Source organism: Astyanax mexicanus, chromosome 5 (genome assembly GCF_023375975.1).
Source record: "Astyanax mexicanus isolate ESR-SI-001 chromosome 5, AstMex3_surface, whole genome shotgun sequence".
NCBI lineage: Eukaryota > Metazoa > Chordata > Actinopteri > Characiformes > Acestrorhamphidae > Astyanax > Astyanax mexicanus.
Genome location: NC_064412.1, coordinates 3,492,439 through 3,513,615, shown reverse-complemented (window position 1 = coordinate 3,513,615; position 21,177 = coordinate 3,492,439). Strand labels below are relative to the sequence as shown.

Here is a 21,177-nt window from a genome sequence, read left to right as displayed (position 1 = left end):
GTCTTGAAGGAAGGAGTTCCCAGAGGTGTTTATTAGCACTTGTTGCTCCTTTGTCTTCTTCACTCTGTGCTCCAGCTCACCCCAAACCTCAAATCTGGATTGGGTTCAGGTCCGGTGACTGTGGAGGTTCAGCTCATTTTTTATTAAGTACATAAAACTCCACATGAGTTCATTCATAGTTTTGATGCTTCAGTGAGAATCTACAATGTAAATAGTCATGAAAATATAGAAAACGCATAAAAAAAAGTGTGTCCAAACTTTTGGCCTGTATTGTAACTGCATAAATCGTCTTAAACAGTAAACATCTAGTCCAAAATGACTAGAACAAACCTGAGAACGACCAGAGCGACTGCGGCCGTACCGTTTTCCTGATCCAGAGACGTTTTAAAGGCCTGAACGTTCACAGTGCCGTGTGCTTCTATTCGCTCTGACGCGAGTCTGAAACTGATCATCAGGTCCATCATTCAGTTTCCTGCTGTAAATGTCTCTCCATCCGAGAAGGGTATAGCTGCAGCCTGGAGCACCTCCAAACGGGAGGAACATACCTCCAAGTAGGATGGTGCTTGGTGTTACGCGGTATGGTGTTTTTCACAATGTTTTGTGCTTGTAATTAACCCCAAAGATTAATTAATTAATCTATTTTGTTTATTAAATGTTTGTTTATTTTAAAATGCATTTTCTAAGAGTCTAAAAGCATGTTGTGCACATTGCAACCACATTTTATTTATTTAAAACTTTTAAAAATTTGCAATGCTGTGAATTTTTCAAATTATAAAATAGTAAAATAATAAAGGCAGTTGTTTATTCATAGCCAATAATATTATAAATACATACACACTACACGTATTTTATTATATTGACATTTAAGAAATATAAATAATCATTAATTGTCAACTAATATATTTATAGACATCCATGAGCCTTTTAATCACGGAAGAACTTTTTTTGTGGCATTTGGCAGAGAAATGGAGCTGTGTTGAGTGAGGTCTCCCTGCCTTACGATGTAGACTTTTATATAATATAATATAATATAATATAATGTTATAGTACATTCTATATAACATTAAATTTGATGTAATAGAATAATAGTAATAATAATAATCACGGAAGACTTTTATTATGACATTCGCCGGAGCCGTGGTGAGAGAGGTCTCGCGCACAAACGCGCTCTCAGCCTCGAGCTGTATACTGTTGGTGGACTTCCCACTTGGAGGTAAGCCCCTCCCCTTTGGAGCTGTGGAACTCCCACTTGGAGGTAAGCCCCTCCTCTTTGGAGGTGCTCCAGTCTGCAGCAGTACATACTTGCTCCATCCCAGTGGATGAGGTCTAGAGGTCCATACAGGCGTCCAACCGGTCCAGTGTTTCAGTGCTCTGGCCCTCGAGCAGAGCGGGCGTGGCCGAGGCGATGGTGGGGTAGGGCCGGGGCTGCTCCAGGTTAACGTAGGTCACCTGCAGGTTGACGTAGTGTTCTCCATCCAGACCCGAGTGGATGCTCTGGAGATCCTTCACCAGCGTGGAGAAGGTCGGCCTGAAGTCCGGCTCCGGGTTCCAGCACTGCAGCAGAATACACCACCTGTAGAGACCAATCAAATCACACCATACACCAACATTCACTGATCAGTTTCCTTAATTTTACCACATTAAAAACCTCTGGAATATAATCAAGAGGAAGATGGATGATCACAAACCATCAAACCACCAAACTGAACTGCTTAAATTTTTGCTCCAGGAGTAAAGCAGCATAAAGTTATCCAAAAGCAGTGTGTAAGACTGGTGGAGGAGAACATGATGCCAAGATTCATGAATTAAAACTGCGATTAAAAACAGTTTTCAGGGATATTCCACCAAAACTTTATGAATATGAACTTGTTTTCTTTGCATAATTTGAGGTCTGAAAGCTCTGCATCATCTATTATTTCAGCCATTTCTCATTTTCTGTAAATAAATGCTCTAAATGAGAATATTTTTATTTGGAATTTGGGAGAAATGTTGTCTGTAGTTTATAGAATAAAACAACAATGTTCATTTTACTCAAACATAAACCTATAAATAGCAAAATCAGAGAAACTGATTCAGAAACTGAAGTGCTCTATTGTTTTTTTCCAGAGTTGTAGAGTTAATTACAGGTAGACACTCTCACTGATCACTGACTTTATTCTTTATGTTTATTTGGGTTTAGTATTCTAATGTTGTATAGAGTTAATTACAGGTAGACACTCTCACTGACCACTGACTTTATTAGTGATTATTTGGGTATAGTATTCTAATGTTATATAGAGTTAATTACAGGTAGACACTCTCACTGACCACTGACTTTATTCTTTATGTTTATTTGGGTTTAGTATTCTAATGTTATATAGAGTTAATTACAGGTAGACACTCTCACTGATCACTGACTTTATTCTTTATGTTTATTTGGGTTTAGTATTCTAATGTTATATAGAGTTAATTACAGGTAGACACTCTCACTGATCACTGACTTTATTCTTTATGTTTATTTGGGTTTAGTATTCTAATGTTATATAGAGTTAATTACAGGTAGATACTCTCACTGATCACTGACTTTATTCTTTATGTTTATTTGGGTTTAGTATTCTAATGGTATATAGAGTTAATTACAGATAGATACTCTCACTGATCACTAACCTTATGTTTATTTAGGTTTATTATGGGTTTAGTCAGTGATCAGTGAGAGTGTCTACCTGTAATTAACTTCATATTAACACTGTTTATTTGGGTTATATACATTTTATTACAGGTAGACACTTTTACTGACCATATTAGTTGTTAAAACCTCAAAAATTTGCACAGTACTGTAAAATAAAGCACTGAGTATCTGAATTATTAAGAGTTTAAACAACAACAGAGTATCAGAAGCTCTTACAGCGAGTCGAGGCAGTACTGAGGCTGAGGGAGGCGTCGCCCCTGCAGTAGATACGGGGTCATATCGTAAGGGTCCACATCAGGATACGGACTAGCTCCTCTGGTCAGCATCTCCCACATTAAGATACCAAACGACCACTAGAGGGCACAAAAGACAAATTAAGATACAAGATGTGCTCATAAATAGTGAGAAAATGAGTATAAAGGATGCAGTTATGTGTAAAAACAGCTCAAATACAGGCTGAACTCACCACGTCAGATTTGGTGGTGAATTTCTGAGTCTGTAAACTCTCTATGGCCATCCATTTGATGGGCAGTTTTGCTCGTTTATGGTCTTGGATGCTGTAATACTCCTTATCTAAGATGTCCCGCGCCATCCCGAAATCAGCCACCTTCACAGTAAACGTCTCATCCAACCTGGAATAAAAAGATTTAAAGAGATTGATGAATATATTACATTTTATACCATTCTAATCTTTTACTGGGAAAAGTAAAGCTTGGATTTAGAAATAAATTTATTGATTTCTACAATAACCAACATTAAGAACCAGTATTAGTGTTTGTTTTTTTAGTAAGTAAATTGAATTTCATGTAAATTTAAGTAACTTCAACTCGGTTTCAAGACTCAAATGTTACACAGAGTAAATAAGTGAACTGAACTTCAGTCAATCCTTTCTTTTAGTAAACTTTACTTCATTTATTTTTACTGAATCAATCCTTTCTTTTAGTAAACTTTACTTAATTTATTTTTACTGAATCAATCCTTTCTTTTAGTAAATTTTACTTCATTTATTTTTACTGAATCAATCCTTTCTTTTAGTAAACTTTACTTCATTTATTTTTACTGAATCAATCCTTTCTTTTAATAAACTTTACTTCATTTATTTTTACTGAATCAATCCTTTCTTTTAGTAAACTTTACTTCATTTATTTTTACTGAATCAATCCTTTCTTTTAGTAAACTTTACTTCATTTATTTTTACTGAATCAATCCTTTCTTTTAGTAAACTTTACTTCATTTATTTTTACTGAATCAATCCTTTCTTTTAGTAAACTTTACTTCATTTATTTTTACTGAATCAATCCTTTCTTTTAGTAAACTTTACTTCATTTATTTTACTGAATCAATCCTTTCTTTTAGTAAACTTTACTTCATTTACTTTACTTAATTTCTGCATACAGTATTACCTAATTAAAATTACTTAATTTATACAATATAACTCAATATAATATAATTTATGATACATAATATATTATAATTCCTGAAATGAAAATATTTTTTGTTAAAAAACACATATTACACTGTCTCAACACATGGACGGCATGTAATACATTCTTTTTACTATACCAAAGTATACTAGTATTTAGTTTACTAAAAATAGTGTATTACATTAAATTTCAGGAATTATAATATATTATGTATTATAAATTATTTGAGTAATATTGTATAAATTAAGTAATTGTAATTAGGTAATACTGTATGCAGAAATTAAGTAAAGTTTACTAAAAGAAAGGATTGATTCAGTAAAAATAAATGAAGTAAAGTTTACTAAAAGAAAGGATTGATTCAGTAAAAATAAATGAAGTAAAGTTTACTAAAAGAAAGGATTGATTCAGTAAAAATAAATGAAGTAAAGTTTACTAAAAGAAAGGATTGATTCAGTAAAAATAAATGAAGTAAAGTTTACTAAAAGAAAGGATTGATTCAGTAAAAATAAATGAAGTAAAGTTTACTAAAAGAAAGGATTGATTCAGTAAAAATAAATGAAGTAAAGTTTACTAAAAGAAAGGATTGATTCAGTAAAAATAAATGAAGTAAAGTTTACTAAAAGAAAGGATTGATTCAGTAAAAATAAATGAAGTAAAGTTTACTAAAAGAAAGGATTGATTCAGTAAAAATAAATGAAGTGAAGTTTACTAAAAGAAAGGATTGATTCAGTAAAAATAAATGAAGTAAAGTTTACTAAAAGAAAGGATTGATTCAGTAAAAATAAATGAAGTAAAGTTTACTAAAAGAAAGGATTGACTGAAGTTCAGTTCACTTATTTACTCTATGTTACATTTAAATCTAGAAACCGAGTTGAAGTTACTTCAATTTACATTAAATTAAATTTACTTACAAAAAGCAAAGGCAGAAAACTGTGAAAAGGAATTTTTACTCATCACTTTTCTTCAAGAATAGGCTATATATATATATATATATAGAGAGAGAGATATATAGAGATATATAGAGATAATCAAGGTAAGTATAACAGGTAGGTATATCAGGTAAATATTTCAGGAAAGTGTAACAGGTAAGTATAACAATACATATATTGCTAGTAATGAGCAGTTCTATAGGCCTCATCACACTCTCCCAAAACTTCAACATTATTTTCCTCACTTCCACACCTTTACATACTGTTTATAATAGAATATGGGATGTTGCATCGTGTTAGAGACGGCCCTGTCCCAACTTTTCAAGTTAGCTAACATTTTTCATGAAACTGGTAGAATGTTTTATTTTTAACAACTGTTAAAAATGACTGTCTGTGTTCCCCGTTGCATCTGTTTTTTTTACTTACGTTCTTTAACATTTTGCACAGCGTCCCAATTTTGTTGACATTTTGGGTTATAATTCTCTACAGAGACACACTTCAGCACACTGTCTGCACAGTTACTCTTTAATAAAAATTAATATAACGCACTGAAATTGCATTTGTTGATTGTATTAACTGCATCACTTTATAGCTGAGAGGAGGACTTTGGATAAACTGCTTTCTATCATGAACAATGATAGTCACCCACTTCACACCACCATCATGAAGCAGAGGAGTGTGTTCAGTGGCAGACTGCTGTCACAGAGCTGCACAACAGATTCAGACTCAGAAAATCCTTCATCCCAAGAGCCATCAGACTCTTTAACTCCTCCCATCGGGGACGGGATGCTGCTGCCGACTGAGTTTATTAATCCAGTCACACCACATGGACATTATTCAACCACTTAATTATTTACACTAACACTTCCCCAACCTCACTTACATTCAAGTACACTTTACTCATGATTGGGTATTCACATTTTCAGATTCTCTTTTTAGAACTGTCTTCTAACGTATGCATATTTATATTTATATTATATTTCCACGTCACATCAGTCACTTTCGTAATCAATGTCATTGCACATTGCTCTTTGCTCTGTTAATTATTATTTAATTATTCAATGACCATTAGCAACATCTACTGCGCTGATCTGTTTACAGATATATCCTTACCTTGTATAGTTAGGTTTTTATAGCCTTATATATTTTCTATTCTTCTGTGTTTTGATTTGTCTGAGTATGTTTCTTATTGTATTGTGTTGTTGCTGCTGGATGCCTAATTTTCTTCGGGTTAAATAAAGTATCTATCTATCTATCTATCTATCTATCTATCTATCTATCTATCTATCTATCTATCTATCTATCTATCACTGTTCTATTTTAAGATTTATGCATTAGTAAATATCCACTTTTATTAAACATCACTGAGAAAACAAAGAGTCAGCTACTCACATGCAGTTTCGTGCTGCCAGGTCTCTGTGCACAAACTTCTTCTGAGCCAGATATTCCATTCCTTTAGCAACCTGAAGCCCAAAACCAATGAGGTCCTTCACTGTGGGACTCTACAATAGAGACAACATAAGAAAAGACAGCACTAACTATTAATGAAAGCAATGATGCTTATGTAGGCTAATGTAGCTAAAATATATTTAAAGGTGGATTTTTGCTTTCTGGACCTGGACTACCCACCTCTGTGGATTTACATAGGTTTAAATCGGATCTCCGGTGGATTTGGTGTTTTACAGAGACTCTACAGTAAGACTAGGTCAGTGGCTGAACTGCACTTAGCAGGGCATTATTACACATGTTGTAAAGTAACATATGACATTACAAAGACTATTATTTTTATTAGTGTAAAAATGTCTTTATTTTAAAACATTTCTAACTGTTGTCCGTCTCGCTCCCTTCTGGTGTCGCAGTGCTGTTCGCCAATCAGAGGTGACATGTTTGCATGTATGAATATTCATGAGTGAAAGCTGAAATCCTATCGTTTCTCTGCCCCACTCTTTTACCGGACTAATACAAGGTTATATCGGATCACCAGAGCACTTTTTCCACAAAAACAGCTCACAGGGCATTCATTCATACTAGAGACCATAACTAGACATTTGAAAAACAATAGAAAAAGACCTTTAATGAAAAAAAATAAAATAAAAATTGTTGGGGGCCAGAAGGAGAAATATATTTGAAGTCACGGGCCACAGACTCTATAATAAAACAAATAATGAAATATACCACCTTAAATAACACTTTTTCCTGATTACTTTCATTTACACACCATTTTACTTGACTTACTATCTTTATCTTTGACAGTGTTGTATAAACTAAGATTTTTCAAATTGATGTTTAATTTCATGATGTCTTTTAATATAAAACTCCCTAATTATGGCAACTTTTAGACTCTTTGGCCCGTTTTTCTGCGCTAGAAATGTGCACTCTCTCCGCTTTTAGACTCTTTGGCCCGTTTCTGACACCTAGCGTTCAAACTTTGAATCTCACATTATAAAACCTGCTTAACAGCGGGCCAACTTTCATTCTATTTCTAAAATACCTCACAGGCCGCTCCAAAAAAGGAAACAGGCCGCAAATGGCCCGCGGGCCGTAGTTTGGACACCCCTGGTCCAAGTAAAAAGCAAGTAAAATGATAAAGAACTCATCCTGCTCACCCTGTCTTTAGATCGGATGAAGTGTCGGAGGTCTCCGTGTTTCATATACGGCAGCACCACCAGAGGGAGCCCGTCAGCGGGCAGCAGAATCCCCAGCAGGGACAGAACATGAGGGTGATGAAATGCTTTCATCAGGATTCCCTCCCTCAGGAACAGCTCCACCTCCTCCACATCTGAGATCCCTGCAGATACACAGCAGAAACCTCAGCTAGACATATAGATACTACGGTTTAAAAAGTTAAAAAGTTAAAAAAGTATCAACTCAAGCTCTTTTTATTTTTTAAGTAAAAGTGTTTTTAAAAATACTGGTTTTAAAACTACTTAAAGTAAAAAAGTAAAAGTAATGTAAGGAGAAAAAATAAAGGCATTAAAAACAAAAGCTTAGGCCACACCTATAGTGCACTACCCCCAAACCCCATACCCCCCCCCCCTCCCAAACCACATTTTTCTAAAAGCTTCTCTACATCCAATCACAATCAGATTCACTCTATCTGGATGGAGAGATTTATCTGGATAGGGGTTTTATTGAACGATGGGAAGCCGGAATAAAAACAAGCTGAAATGAGATATGAGTAACAATGCTATTCTTGTAGAAAGTTCAGATAATTGTTTGAAAATGTATAAATAAGGAATCAAATCATTAATTATTAAACAGTACAGCAAACACACTGCCTGCTGTAACATTACTGAAACTATATAGACATTTACTTTGTTTAAAACCTGATTTTACTCACTGTTTAAGGACTTCACCGCACAGTGGATCTCATGGTTGTTACAGTCTGTGAGGTAGCCATGATATACTGTTCCAAAATGACCTGCAGAAAATCGAGAAATAAAGAAGGATGAATACATTTAAACACATAGACAACAACTGCACTGAAAGACAGGCTGGCTTAGCTTAGCAGCAGGCTACATGCTAATGCTAATACTGCTCCAGTCTTGGTGCTGGAGACACTTCACTGAAACTCCTGTATAACTCTTTACTTCAGTGGAGAGGCTTTACTGCTCCTTAATACCTGACTGATAGAATTCATACATAAGGAACACTAGCAATGTTTGAAAAAAATCAAAGGATTTTAAGTGCACCTTATAGTGTGAAAAATGAGGTAAATATAAAATTTTACATGCATTCAATTTAATTCAGACAAATTGTGAGTTTGCAGTGTGGATGGTGGGATAGTAAATCAAAGCTATAAATGAGATATAAACATATTCAAATACGAGTAATCGAGTTACCCTTTCCGATGATCTGGTCCTGCTGAACTCTGAGTCGGTCTGGAGAGATCAGCACGTCCTTCACCTCCTCCAGCAGCGCCGGACGCATGGCTGACATGGAGAATCCCTCCGGAGACACCAGAGGAAGAGCAGCCGGGTCCATAGAGCCGGAGTACACCAGCCCGGAGAAAGCCAGGCCAGAGCTGTTCAACGTCCCACGAGATAATTCTGCCGGGGCACAGAGAAAATATATATACACTGTAATGTCTGGTGGCCGAGAAAGCCCAGCGCAGTGCAAATTGAAAAGCGCTGCAAAAGCACAAAACACATCCATCAAAATTACAACACAGGCGCAGCAAATAGAAAAACGCGCTGCAAAAAGAAAAACGCGCTGCAAATAGAACCACAACACAACGGAAGTGAGAATTTTCCCGGGGGACCTTAAAAGATGCTGTACCAGCTGTATACAAAGGACAATAAGTGGCAAACAAGCTTCTGAAAAGTAAGTTATGTTTATTAAAAGTTCTGCTTCACAAAACGCCTTGTTTGCCACTTATTGTCCTTTGTACACATAGTGAAGTCCGAGACGTTACTGAAGACGCAGCTTAGCTGGTACAGTATCTTTTAAGGTCCCCCGGGAAAATTCCGTTGTGTTGTGACTCACTTCCGTTGTTGTGGTTCTAGTTGCAGCGCGTTTTTCTAGTTGCAGCGCGTTTTTCTATTTGCTGCGCCTGTGTTGTAATTTTGATGGATGTGTTTTGTGCTTTTGCAGCGCTTTTCAATTTGCACTGCGCTGGGCTTTCTCGGCCACCGTAGTAATGCATATCGTCACTATCCAATGAAAAACACTTATTTCCAAAACAGCAACTTTACAGGAGAGAGAAAAAACCTTCTAAACTTTCAATGGAAGTCAATGTAAAAAGAGTTTATTTCAGGTAATTTTGAAGAGTTTCTATTGGTCTGTTCATCAAGACATTTTGGCACAGTGTAAGGGACAGTTTGTCTGTTCAAATTATGTAGTAAACAAAAAATCGACAAAAAAGGAGATTAGTGTTTTTTGTAGGACGGCGACGATATAAAGATATTCCCTTGCTGTGTTTCGTGTTGTAAGCTTTGGATGGAGCTTCTCGGCCATAGAAACCCTCTTAGAGTATATAGTGAACTTCATCAGTGCCTAAAAAACACACTGACCAACTGCACAATTTGTTACATAAAGTGGAATTAGTGCTGTTTAATTGGATGAAGTGCATAATATTTTAAATAGAATTCAACTGCATGTTAATAACTGGAGTATTTGATTAGTGTTTTTTTAAGAATCTACTACTACTAATGCATCTTGTCTGCCTGTGCAGTGCAGTTTTATTATTAGTTTACAGCCAAAAATTGGTGTTAGACTGTTGTTTCAGTGTTTCATTCTGTGTTGTGTTTAAACCCCGCCCACTAGACAGCAGTGTCCCAATATCCCAATTTTGATTGGATACAAGCATGTTATTTTGTGTTTTTTATACTATGACAAATTGACTGGAATTTGAAGAATAATTTGTAATATATTGTCTTTCTTACAGTATTGCAGTATACTTAATTATATTGCCAGGTTTTTATGCACCAGGAGTGTAAAGCATAAAGTTATTCAAAAGGAGTGTGTAAGACTGGTGGAGGAGAACATGATGCCAAGATGCATGAAAAAAACTGTGATTAAAAAACAACCAGGGTTATTCCACCAAATATTATTTTCTGAACTCTTAAAGCTTGAAAATGTGAAGTTCTAAGTCACATTTTGAATGAGGATCAAACATTTATTTCACCTAACCTATTTTACCTTCAAAATTAAATTTCTTGGATACTGTGATACGTTCACATGAACATGACAGTACAGATAAAGTACAAAATGCCATAAATAACATGTTTGGTAGTAGAAATTGTAGTTTCTCATTTGTGATGTCACCAAGAACTTTAAGCTTTTTTAACACACTTTTTATAGTTATCAAAAAGCAGTGTGTAAGACTAGCGGAGGAGAACACGCCAAGAACTTGTTTTCTTTGCATTATTTGAGGTCTGAAAGCTCTGCATCTTTTTTTTGTTATTTCAGTCATTTCTCATTTTCTGTAAATAAATGCTCTTAATGAGAATATTTTTATTTGTAATTTGGGAGAAATGTTGTCTGTAGTTTATAGAATAAAACAACAATGTTCATTTTACTCAAACATAAACCTATAAATAGCAAAATCAGAGAAACTGATTCAGAAACTGAAGTTCTCTCTTCATATATTTTAATTGCATTTGCATTGACTTGCATTGAACATTCAGATGTGCAGATATGTTTCTCGTACCTCGTCTGTAGTCTCCTACAGGTGATGCTGTTGGATCTCTCCCATTGCGAGCGGAATAGTGGGAGAGCCGAGCTTCTGCTTGCTTAGCTATAAAAGTAAGATAAATAAAGTAAACTTTACAATAAGGGTACATTAATTTACAGTACTTACAACAGAATATCATCTAAGTATTAACTGACACTAGTTAAGACATTATTAATCACTACAACATTTGTAAACTAATTTATTAAATAGATTTAACAGAGTCACCAGCCTCAGAAAACTAAGGGGTATCTAAGGGTATTTTGGTTGGACAATGAAACAGAAACACCTGGTTTTAGAGCACAATAATTGATTGTGGTGACGGACAGTTCTGGTGGAAACAGGAGAGTTGAGGTGCACATTGAATTCTGCGTGATTTGATCAGCCGTGGTTTTATGTTTTTTGGATACAATCCGGGTTAGCACCCGAACATCCCTTTTAGACAGCTTCCTCTTACAGCGTCCACAGTTAATCCTGTTGGATGTGGTTGGTCCTTCTTGGTGGTATGCTGACATTACCCTGGATACCGTGGTTCTTGATGCATCACAAAGACTTGCTGTCTTGGTCACAGATGCTCCAGCAAGACGTGCACCAACAATTTGTCCTCTTTTGAACTCTGGTATGTCTCCCATAATGTTGTGTGCATTGCAATATTTAGAGCAGAACTGTGCTCTTACCCTGCTAATTGAACCTTCACACTCTGCTCTTACTTGGTGCAATGTGTAATTAATGAAGATTGAACACCAGGCTGCTCCAATTTAGTCATGAAACCTAAAATCCCACACTAAAATGATGAAAGGTGTTTCAGTTTCATTGTTCAACCTGTATGTCCAAACCTTTGACTGGTACTGTAGCCAGGACAGAAATATGACCTCACCTTTTTTACTTTTGCGTAAATGGTCCATTACTGCATATGCTAAAGCTGCTCCAACAACCAGTGCTGCCAGTAAACCCAGTACAATGCCAACTTTTGTGCTGTTGCTGGCATACGCCACCCGGCCGATCTCGTACACTTTACCATTAACCCAAACCTGGAATAATGCAGAAAACCGTATGAGAAAGAAGAAGAAGAATAAACCATGTTTGACTAATATTATTAGTCTATTAGTTTAATAGATCATGAAGGCGGAGTTTTACCTGCACAGGTGCCCCCTGTCTGGGGATGCTCACATTCTTGGGGATTCTGCAGAAAATCTCATTGGACAGAACTTTGGCATTGCAGTCCACTCCAGCTATGGTCATGATGATGTCCATGCAGTGGCTCACCGGGCCCAGCTTAACGTGCTAGAATCCACAACAGCAACAATTTTACAATTTATTGAGATTTAGCAGCTAATGCTAATGCTAATGCTGCTGCACCTAGCCTTAGTGCTGGAGAAAAGTTAGTCAATCCAATACGAATAATTCAAGACTTTGAAAGGAATATACTCAAGTGCAGTAGCAAATAGACCATCAAAAAAACTGCCATTAATCAGGACCACCCCAGGAAAAGAAGAGTGATAAAAGTGCATAAGTTAAATCTTTATGACTATAAGGCACAATATCAATGAACTTCTATTCATCTATTTTCACACATAAGATTATAAGGCGTGCTGGATTATAAGGCACTAAATGACACTAGTAAGGATGCCTACATCGAAGTGAGCAAGGGTGTCTCCATGTTTCTCTTCTAATAGGGAAGTTGGGGGAAGCGCCTAAGTAAACAAAACTGTAATTATTAAAATATATATATATTTTAAAGTCAAACAAGCACTGGATGCTAATCTACACAGATTTATCCCCTGAAAACTGTTTATTTGGGCGAGTAAAATGCTTCCATTTCTTTACAGTAAGCTTAGATTTCTAATATTTTGTCTAAGGGGGAGTTTTCATTTAAGTTTCTCCAGCACTAAGGCTGGATGCAGCAGCATTAGCATTAGCCGCTTACTGCAGCACTAGCGGGACATAAATGCAGCCCAGAGACTGTAAAAAAAGATGGACGTTGTGTCGCCGTTCCCATTCAATCAATGAAAATGAAGCCAAAATCTTCCTCCATGTTGGCGATCCTGATACCCGATTCTGCGCAGTAGAGACCAGAGGAGGGAGAAAGACTGTGGAGAGACCGCCTACTCATTTAAATAACCCCGCCCCTGAGGGCTGCCTCGAGGTCACAGGCTGCAGAGCGGGGCGGAGCGGAGCTGACGTTCTGTTATTGGTCCCGCCCATAACCAGCCCTTTTACAATAACCACACCTTTTTTGAATAGAGCTGAATAACCTTCTAAAAAACTAATTCTGTGGGTATATAAAAATTTGACAATATAATCAGAGGTTACACTAGCTGCTGCATTTAAATAATGGAGGTAGAATTACAGTATATTAGAAAAAAACGTGATTGAAAGTTGTCTGTTTTGCCATTGAAACCTATGGGGATGGGTGGAGTTTTTCTGAAACCGAACAGCAGGGGGCGCCCGACCTGTGGTGGCTTCACTTTTGAGAGAAGATGCTCTGTCCAGCTATACACAGTCTATGATGCAGCCTGCCAGCGCTACACTGAGGTACTCTTGAGTGTTCTATAAGCCAGGGCACTATTAGCTAATGTTTCGTCCTGCGTAACTTGTTTTAACACAGCAAACTGTGGTTATCGGCTAATGCTAATGCTGCTTTACCCAGCCTTAGTGTGCTGGTATAGCTTTAAATAAGAAACTTGAGGCAGTTTACATGGTTTTAATGCCCCCTAGTGGCTTAGTTAGTAACAGCATAGCCTCAATTCAAACTTGTTTAGTTGTTAACTGACCATCCAGCAGTGCAGTCAGTCATTGTTTTCTCCCGGTGAAATCTTGGCCCACATATGCCTGTAAGTTGCTCATTTTGACGTTTTTTCAGTTACATTGTCTTTTTGAGTGGAATATATGTTGTTTTAGTTACTTTGATAGACCAAACAAGCTGTAAAATGTTTGAAATCAAAGGTAACTCTATTAGCATGTATGCTAGTGTGTTTACATGAAGGTTACTAGCTCTCTGAAAATATTTAGATAGAGCTGTGTGTGTTTTACAAAAAAAGGATAAGAGAGAAGAAATAAAGATTTTGAGTTTGAACTCTCTACTGTATGCTGTCTGTCTAACTGGATAGCTCCAGCCAGTTTCACGTTCAGTTGGGACAGAACACTTAGTGCTGGAGAAACTTCACTGAAAACTCACACTTATAACTCTGTACTTCAGTGGAGTGACTTTACTGGTCCCTAATACCTGACTGGTAGAATTCGTACATAAGGAGCACCGGATTATAAGGCACACTGACAATTTTTGGGAAGATTATAGGAATTTAAGTGCACCTTATAGTGAGAAAATACGGTAAGCAGCTGTACACATTTTTCCTAAAAGCCATAATGACTATAATGTTAAAATATTAAAATGTTAATGTTGATGATATAATTTGGGATTTTGCACTAGGCTCCTCCCTAGTGTTTCAGCTGCATAAATGCTGATTGTAAATGAATGTATTTAATAAGTAGAATGTAAATATATTAAAGGAGTTTAGTTGGGCTGGAGTTTATCTGGAGTTCTCTTGAGTCTCTGCACGGATCATCTTCATACTAGACTACATACGTCTGCTCTGTTCTTGCTGGAGTGTGTGTGTGTGTGTGTGGGGGGGGGGGGGGGGGGGGGGTCGGTGTGCAGGTGTGATGGATCACAGTATGAACCAATAGGGAGTGGGAATGGTATATGCTTATACTTCTCTACATCCAATCACAATCAGATTCACTCTATCTGGATGGAGAGATTTATCTGGATAGGGGTTTTATTGAACGATCAGAAGCCGGAATGAAAACAAGCTGAACTGAAATAGGAGTAACGAGGCTGTTTTTATTAAAATGTAAGGAGTAGAAAGTTAGATAATTGTGTGAAAATGTTAAATAATTACTCCAGTAAAAAAAAACTCACGTGAAGCGAGACTTTATCTTGTCCGTCCTCCAGCTGAAACACATGGTCATCGTGCTCGAAGGGAATGGGGTAGCCGTTGCTGAAGTAGCTGAAAGGCTGAGAATAAAGAGCTTTAGCTCCGTCCATATCCAGAGAGAGGACACCGTCCGGCTCCTCACACGCCAGACTCTCACACACCGGACTCTCACACTCCATCTGTGTAGAGCTGACCGGACCCGCACACAACTGAGGGATTATAAATGTATAATAAACATCAGGCAACATTTAATTTAATATTTTCCTATTTTTAACATACAAAGTTTAATCAGACAGCGACAATACATAGCATATAGCTATATCAGCTAAATGACACATAAAAACTCACCCTTTGAACAGAGTTTGAGTTCTTGGGTTTGTAGTAGACTGTAGTCTGAGACGGTGTGTCCAGGTTCTGCCCCATGATGATGATTCTGGACCCTCTTTATAAAAGAGACAAAATTTATATTTGCATTAGGGATAGGCAGGGTCAATAACCATAACACATGTGAAGTCAGACTCCGTCTCTTTTTGAACTGCTGCTGATGCTGTAGCATTGCAGAGTAGCATCACAGCGCTAACGCTCGGAGGAAAGCTCAGCAACTCGGTTCTGATACATCAGCTCACAGGCGCAGACTTGTGCTGATCCACGTCACCCTAGGAGTGATGAGGGGAAAGAGTACCATCTACTGTACTGTACCCACCCAGAGAGAGAGCAAGACCAATTGTGGCTCCGGCAGCTGATGGCAAGCTGCATGACCACCGGACCACTCGGCACAGCAGGTTTTAATTCAATAATATCCATTTTTTACATCTGTGTATCATTTAGGTTCACATGATGTTATGAAGCAGGTTATTCACTGAACTTAAATAGCTTAAATGGACAAAATTACCCCCAAAATTGGGGGTGTTCTAAAACTTATGATGAGTGTTGAATATAACTAGCTGGGTCTACACATGCACAAACAGCAATACACACTATAGCCCTATCCGAACGGGATTAGTTTCTTAGGAGGTTCTGGGGTAATTTTATCTTTTACGTTTTTTTTTTTATCCTCTGTGATTTTATTCCCGTCCAGAACGATCATGTACGTGTTCTTCTCAGACATCCTTTGAGAAAATTACAGGCTGAACTAGAAAAGTGCATTTCTTGCAGGAAACGCAGGATGGTTGCGCAGCTAAAATGGCTTTTACCATTTGCTATGGTCATTGTTATGATGTTGCTAGGTGATTGCTATGTGGTTGCTAAGCAGTTGCCAGGTGGATGCTAAGATGTAGCTAGGTGGTTGGTAAGGCGTTGCTATGGTATCCATGGTGGTTGCTATGGTGTTGCTAAGGTGTTGCTAGGTGGTTGGTAAGGCGTTGCTATGGTATCCTTGGTGGTTGCTACGGTGTTGCTAAGCAGTTGCTAGGTGGTTGCTAAGGTGTTGCTATGTGGTTGGTAAGGCGTTGCTGTGGTATCCATGGTGGTTGCTACGGTGTTGCTAAGCAGTTGCTCAGTGGTTGCTAAGGTGTTGCTAGGTGGTTGCTAAGGTGCTGCTATGTGGTCGGTAAGGCATTGCTATAGTATCCTTGGTAGTTGCTATGGTGTTGCTTAGCAGTTGCTAGGTGGTTGCTATGGTGTCTGTGGTGTGGATGCTTGGTTTCTCTGGTCGTGCAGGGTGTGTTTTTCTCTAAACTAGGGTAATTTTAGTCCCGTCCAGACGCACATCTCTGAGTTTCGTCTCCTCGCATTTAATAAAATAGCTGTTTGTCCACTGCCGCGCACCGTAATTACACTTTGGGTGTCCCACGGTTTCCACGGAGATCCACGTACAAAAAACACAACAGCGAGTGGAAATGGAGGAGCTACTGAACGCCGCGGATGTCATGTGACCGAGAAAAAAGCCAAAAAACTCACTGATCCTCCTGTTTTTTTCAATTGCAGTCCAGGTGCAGAATTTTTATCACTGAGTTGAAGTGTGAAATATTTTACACAGACGCCCCCCTGAGAAATTAATCCCGTCCGGATTGGGTTTATGAATAAATGTAATAAATGATAACGAATAAAATAAGAACAGCTTAATGTTAGTAGACTCACTTGCTGAATCCACAGGTGGGCTTCACCTCCGTCACGATGGGGTTCTCCCTGTAGCTGAACTGCTGGGCTGATAACACGGCTGATTTATCAATCAGAAGAGTCACGTTCACCTCTGTTACTCTGTCCATCCCCTCCGTCACACAGACTACAGAGGACCCCGTCTCGTTGGTGGATACACTATTTAACATGCAAAAAAGGCACCATGATTAGAAAAGATATAAAGAAAGTTCTGTATAATAAACAAACTAAATATTACTGTATTAATAATCACCTTTCCACCTGACAGATCTTCTCCCCCAGCTGAACTTTCCTACTAACTCCCGCATCCAGGTGTTTCCCCGACACGGTGATCCTGCTGCCTCCGATCATCGGCCCGCGGTCAGGACTGATACCGGTTATTACTGGAGTCTGATGGAAAGATTTAATACATTTAAACAAAAAACTTCAGTTTCTGAATCAGTTTCTCTGATTTTGCTATTTATAGGTTTATGTTTCAATAAAATGAACATTGTTGTTTTATTCTATAAACTACAGACAACTTTTATCCCAAATTCCAAATAAAAATAATGTAATTTTAAACTTTCAGACCTCAAATAATGCAAATAAAACAAGTTCATATTCATAAAGAGTTTTAAGAGTTCAGAAATCAATATTTGGTGGAATAAACCTGGTTTTAAATCACAGTTTTTTTTTCATGCACCTTGGCATCATGTTCTCCTCCACCAGTCTTACACACTGCTTTTGGATAACTTTATGCTGCTTTACTCCTGGTGTAAAAATTCAAGCAGTTCAGTTTGGTGGTTTGATGGTTTGTGATCATCCATCTTCCTCTTGATTTTATTCCAGAGGTTTTCAATTTGGTAAAATCAAAGAAAAACATAATTTTAAAGGGGGCTCTTATTTTTTCCAGAGCTGCATATTTACTAGAAAAAAAAAAAAAAAGGTAAAAAAAAAAAGGTTTTCTCTAATGAACAAAAGGAGATTTAGCTATTTAAACTGCCCAGCTGAAAGAAAGACATACAGAAGCTGTACAGGGCTAGAATAGTAGATTAATGTCGAAATTAGATTAAAATACCAAGAGTGTGCAGATCTGTCTTTAAAGATAAATGTGATATACTAAGAATATAAAGATATAAGATTTTCTGGTTTTCTGGTACTTTATATATTTCAATAATTCAAAGGTAAAAACAAATGGGACAAAACCTGTGCAACAGAATATATATATATATATATATATATATATATATATATTGTGGTAGGCCCCTGGGGTAGGGGGCGTGACCACTGTGACCCAGAAGGAGGAAGCACACAGAGAACACAGACACGGGGAGTAAATGAACTCAAAACGTACCCTTTATTTGGCTTTTAAACGCCCTCCACCACACCCCAAAAACAAACTTAAATAAACATAGCCCAATGGGGCTCTAGAGTCAGTATAATTACTTTTCTTTAGTTCTTAAAGGTCCGTGCGGCCTCAACCCTCAGCTCCCCAGTCGAGTGTGTCCTCCTCAGTGAGCTGAGGCTGAGTTTTTATACCTGTCCCAGCCGGCTGCTTAATCAGTCCTGAATGCACACCGGCTGGGACAGACATGGCTGTGAGTTCCGGCGTGGGGCGGACCCACGGTTCCCCCGCCTCCTCACGCCACAGTCCCTCCCCCTAAGCTTCCAGCCACCAGGGTCGAAGGTGAGGCGTGACCTGGTGACTGGAGCGAACGAAGAGAGGCGGGGTGAGGAGAGCGGGGGATGCAGTTCGTTCGCTTGGGCCCCCCCCTCCAGAGAGAGGCCCGTGGAGATGGCAGCCCACCTCCCAGCCTTAGTCCCCCAGCCTCGCGCAGCGGCGGCTCTCGGCAGCGCGGCGGCGGGAGGTGCGGCGGCTCTCGGCAGCCCCGCGGCGGGAGGTGCGGCGGCTCTCGGCAGCCCCGCGGCGGGAGGTGCGGCGGCTCTCGGCAGCCCCGCGGCGGGAGGTGCGGCGGCTCTCGGCAGCCCCGCGGCGGGAGGTGCGGCGGCTCTCGGCAGCCCCGCGGCGGGAGGTGCGGCGGCTCTCGGCAGCCCCGCGGCGGGAGGTGCGGCGGCTCTCGGCAGCACCGGGACGGGTCGAGCGGCTGCTCGTGGCACCGGGACGGGTGGAGCGGCTGCTCGTGGCACCGGGACGGGTGGAGCGGCTGCTCGTGGCACCGGGACGGGTGGAGCGGCTGCTCGTGGCACCGGGACGGGTGGAGCGGCGACTCGTGGCACCGGGACGGGTGGAGCGGCGGCTCGTGGCACCGGGACGGGTGGAGCGGCGGCTCGTGGCACCGGAACGGGTGGAGCGGCGGCTCTTGGCACCGGAACGGGTGGAGCGGCGGCTCTTGGCACCGGAACGGGTGGAGCGGCGGCTCGTTGCACCGGAACGGGTGGAGCGGCGGCTCGTTGCACCGGAACGGGTGGAGCGGCGGCTCGTTGCACCGGAACGGGTGGAGCGGCAGCTCTTCGTGGGCAGGCTCGCGGGGCCGGGCTGGGAGCAGCGGCGGCTCTCTGTAGCGCCCAGGCAGGCGGCTGAGCGATGGCTCGCGGGGCCGGGCTGGGAGCGGCGGTGGCTCTCTGTAGCGCCAGGGCAGGAGGCTGAGCGGCGGCTCGCGGGGCCGGGCTGGGAGCAGCGGCGGCTCTCTGTAGCGCCCAGGCAGGCGTCTGAGCGGAGGCTCGCGGGGCCGGGCTGGGAGCAGCGGCGGCTCTCTGTAGCCCCAGGGCAGGAGGCTGAGCGGTGGCTCGCGGGCCCGGGCTGGGAGCAGCGGCGGCTCTCTGTAGCTCCGGGGCTGGATGAGCGGCGGCTCTCGGTAGCTCCGGGGCTGGATGAGCGGCGGCTCTCGGTAGCTCCGGGGCTGGATGAGCGGCGGCTCTCGGTAGCTCCGGGGCTGGATGAGCGGCGGCTCTCGGTAGCTCCGGGGCTGGATGAGCGGCGGCTCTCGGTAGCGCGGCGGCTGGCTCGGCCTCGCTCTTGTCAGGGCCGTTCTCCCCCCTCCACGACTCCGACTCGGCCGCTGAAGAGTTTCGCGGGAGAGGCGGGGCGGAGTCGGACTGTGGCCCGGGCAGAGAGGCGCGGAACTCGTCCTCCTCCTCCGGGCCGACGCAGCAGCAGCAGAAGTCCGGGCCGGTGTGAGCACACTCGGCCTCCCGGTGTCTGGGGCTCGGACACCACTCGCACCAGCCGAGTTCGGGACGAGGCGCCCACTGCTGCTGCAGCCGCCTCTCGCTGGCGTCCTCCCACCGCTGACGGAGCCACTCCGGCAGGAGAGAGGAGAAAGGGAAATCCTCAGCGTCACCGCTGCAGAGCGGTGGAGAGTAGCAGGGGGCGGGCTCTGGCTCGAGGAGTATGGAGGCGAAGGGGAATTCCCCGGCGTCACACCAGCGAGGCGGTGAGTAGCCGGGGGCGGGCCTCCCCTTTTTTCTCCCGCGAGGCATTATAAATTTATTTATTTTTCCGGGGAAAAAAAAAAAAGGCAAAACAAAACTGAGGTGTGGCTTCGGGCGGCCAAACAAAGGCACGCTTTGAGTCCACCACAGCCCCGTGTCGTGCTCCACTCCGCGGCTTCCTTCCAACCAGGTCACTGGACCCCGCCCAAAAGGGGCGGTGCCCGCATTCTCCACCACTGTGGTAGGCCCCTGGGGTAGGGGGCGTGACCACTGTGACCCAGAAGGAGGAAGCACACAGAGAACACAGACACGGGGAGTAAATGAACTCAAAACGTACCCTTTATTTGGCTTTTAAACGCCCTCCACCACACCCCAAAAACAAACTTAAATAAACATAGCCCAATGGGGCTCTAGAGTCAGTATAATTACTTTTCTTTAGTTCTTAAAGGTCCGTGCGGCCTCAACCCTCAGCTCCCCAGTCGAGTGTGTCCTCCTCAGTGAGCTGAGGCTGAGTTTTTATACCTGTCCCAGCCGGCTGCTTAATCAGTCCTGAATGCACACCGGCTGGGACAGACAT

The 21,177-nt window shown here is 41.0% G+C and overlaps 2 protein-coding genes across 2 annotated transcripts in view; both read right to left on the bottom strand.

The window, feature by feature from the left end:
• Nucleotides 1-224: 224 nt before the first annotated feature.
• The window catches only part of mst1ra (macrophage stimulating 1 receptor a), a 51,484-nt gene continuing 30,531 nt past the window's right edge, over nt 225-21,177 (bottom strand). Inside the window, exons 8-21 of the mRNA XM_022667715.2 lie at nt 17,482-17,618; nt 17,211-17,387; nt 15,480-15,573; nt 15,116-15,340; nt 12,331-12,477; nt 12,071-12,224; nt 11,173-11,259; nt 8,864-9,070; nt 8,362-8,442; nt 7,628-7,809; nt 6,414-6,523; nt 3,135-3,300; nt 2,885-3,021; nt 225-1,573 (exon numbers count right to left, since the gene is read on the bottom strand). Coding sequence (XP_022523436.2) covers nt 1,327-1,573; nt 2,885-3,021; nt 3,135-3,300; nt 6,414-6,523; nt 7,628-7,809; nt 8,362-8,442; nt 8,864-9,070; nt 11,173-11,259; nt 12,071-12,224; nt 12,331-12,477; nt 15,116-15,340; nt 15,480-15,573; nt 17,211-17,387; nt 17,482-17,618 — 2,151 coding nt within the window. The 3' untranslated portion in view covers nt 225-1,326. The remainder of the gene's footprint in view (nt 1,574-2,884; nt 3,022-3,134; nt 3,301-6,413; nt 6,524-7,627; nt 7,810-8,361; nt 8,443-8,863; nt 9,071-11,172; nt 11,260-12,070; nt 12,225-12,330; nt 12,478-15,115; nt 15,341-15,479; nt 15,574-17,210; nt 17,388-17,481; nt 17,619-21,177) is intronic.
• The window catches only part of tnfrsf18 (tumor necrosis factor receptor superfamily, member 18), a 148,372-nt gene continuing 138,659 nt past the window's right edge, over nt 11,465-21,177 (bottom strand). Inside the window, exon 8 of the mRNA XM_007239281.3 lies at nt 11,465-11,884. The gene's annotated coding sequence lies outside the window, so the exon portion shown is untranslated. The remainder of the gene's footprint in view (nt 11,885-21,177) is intronic.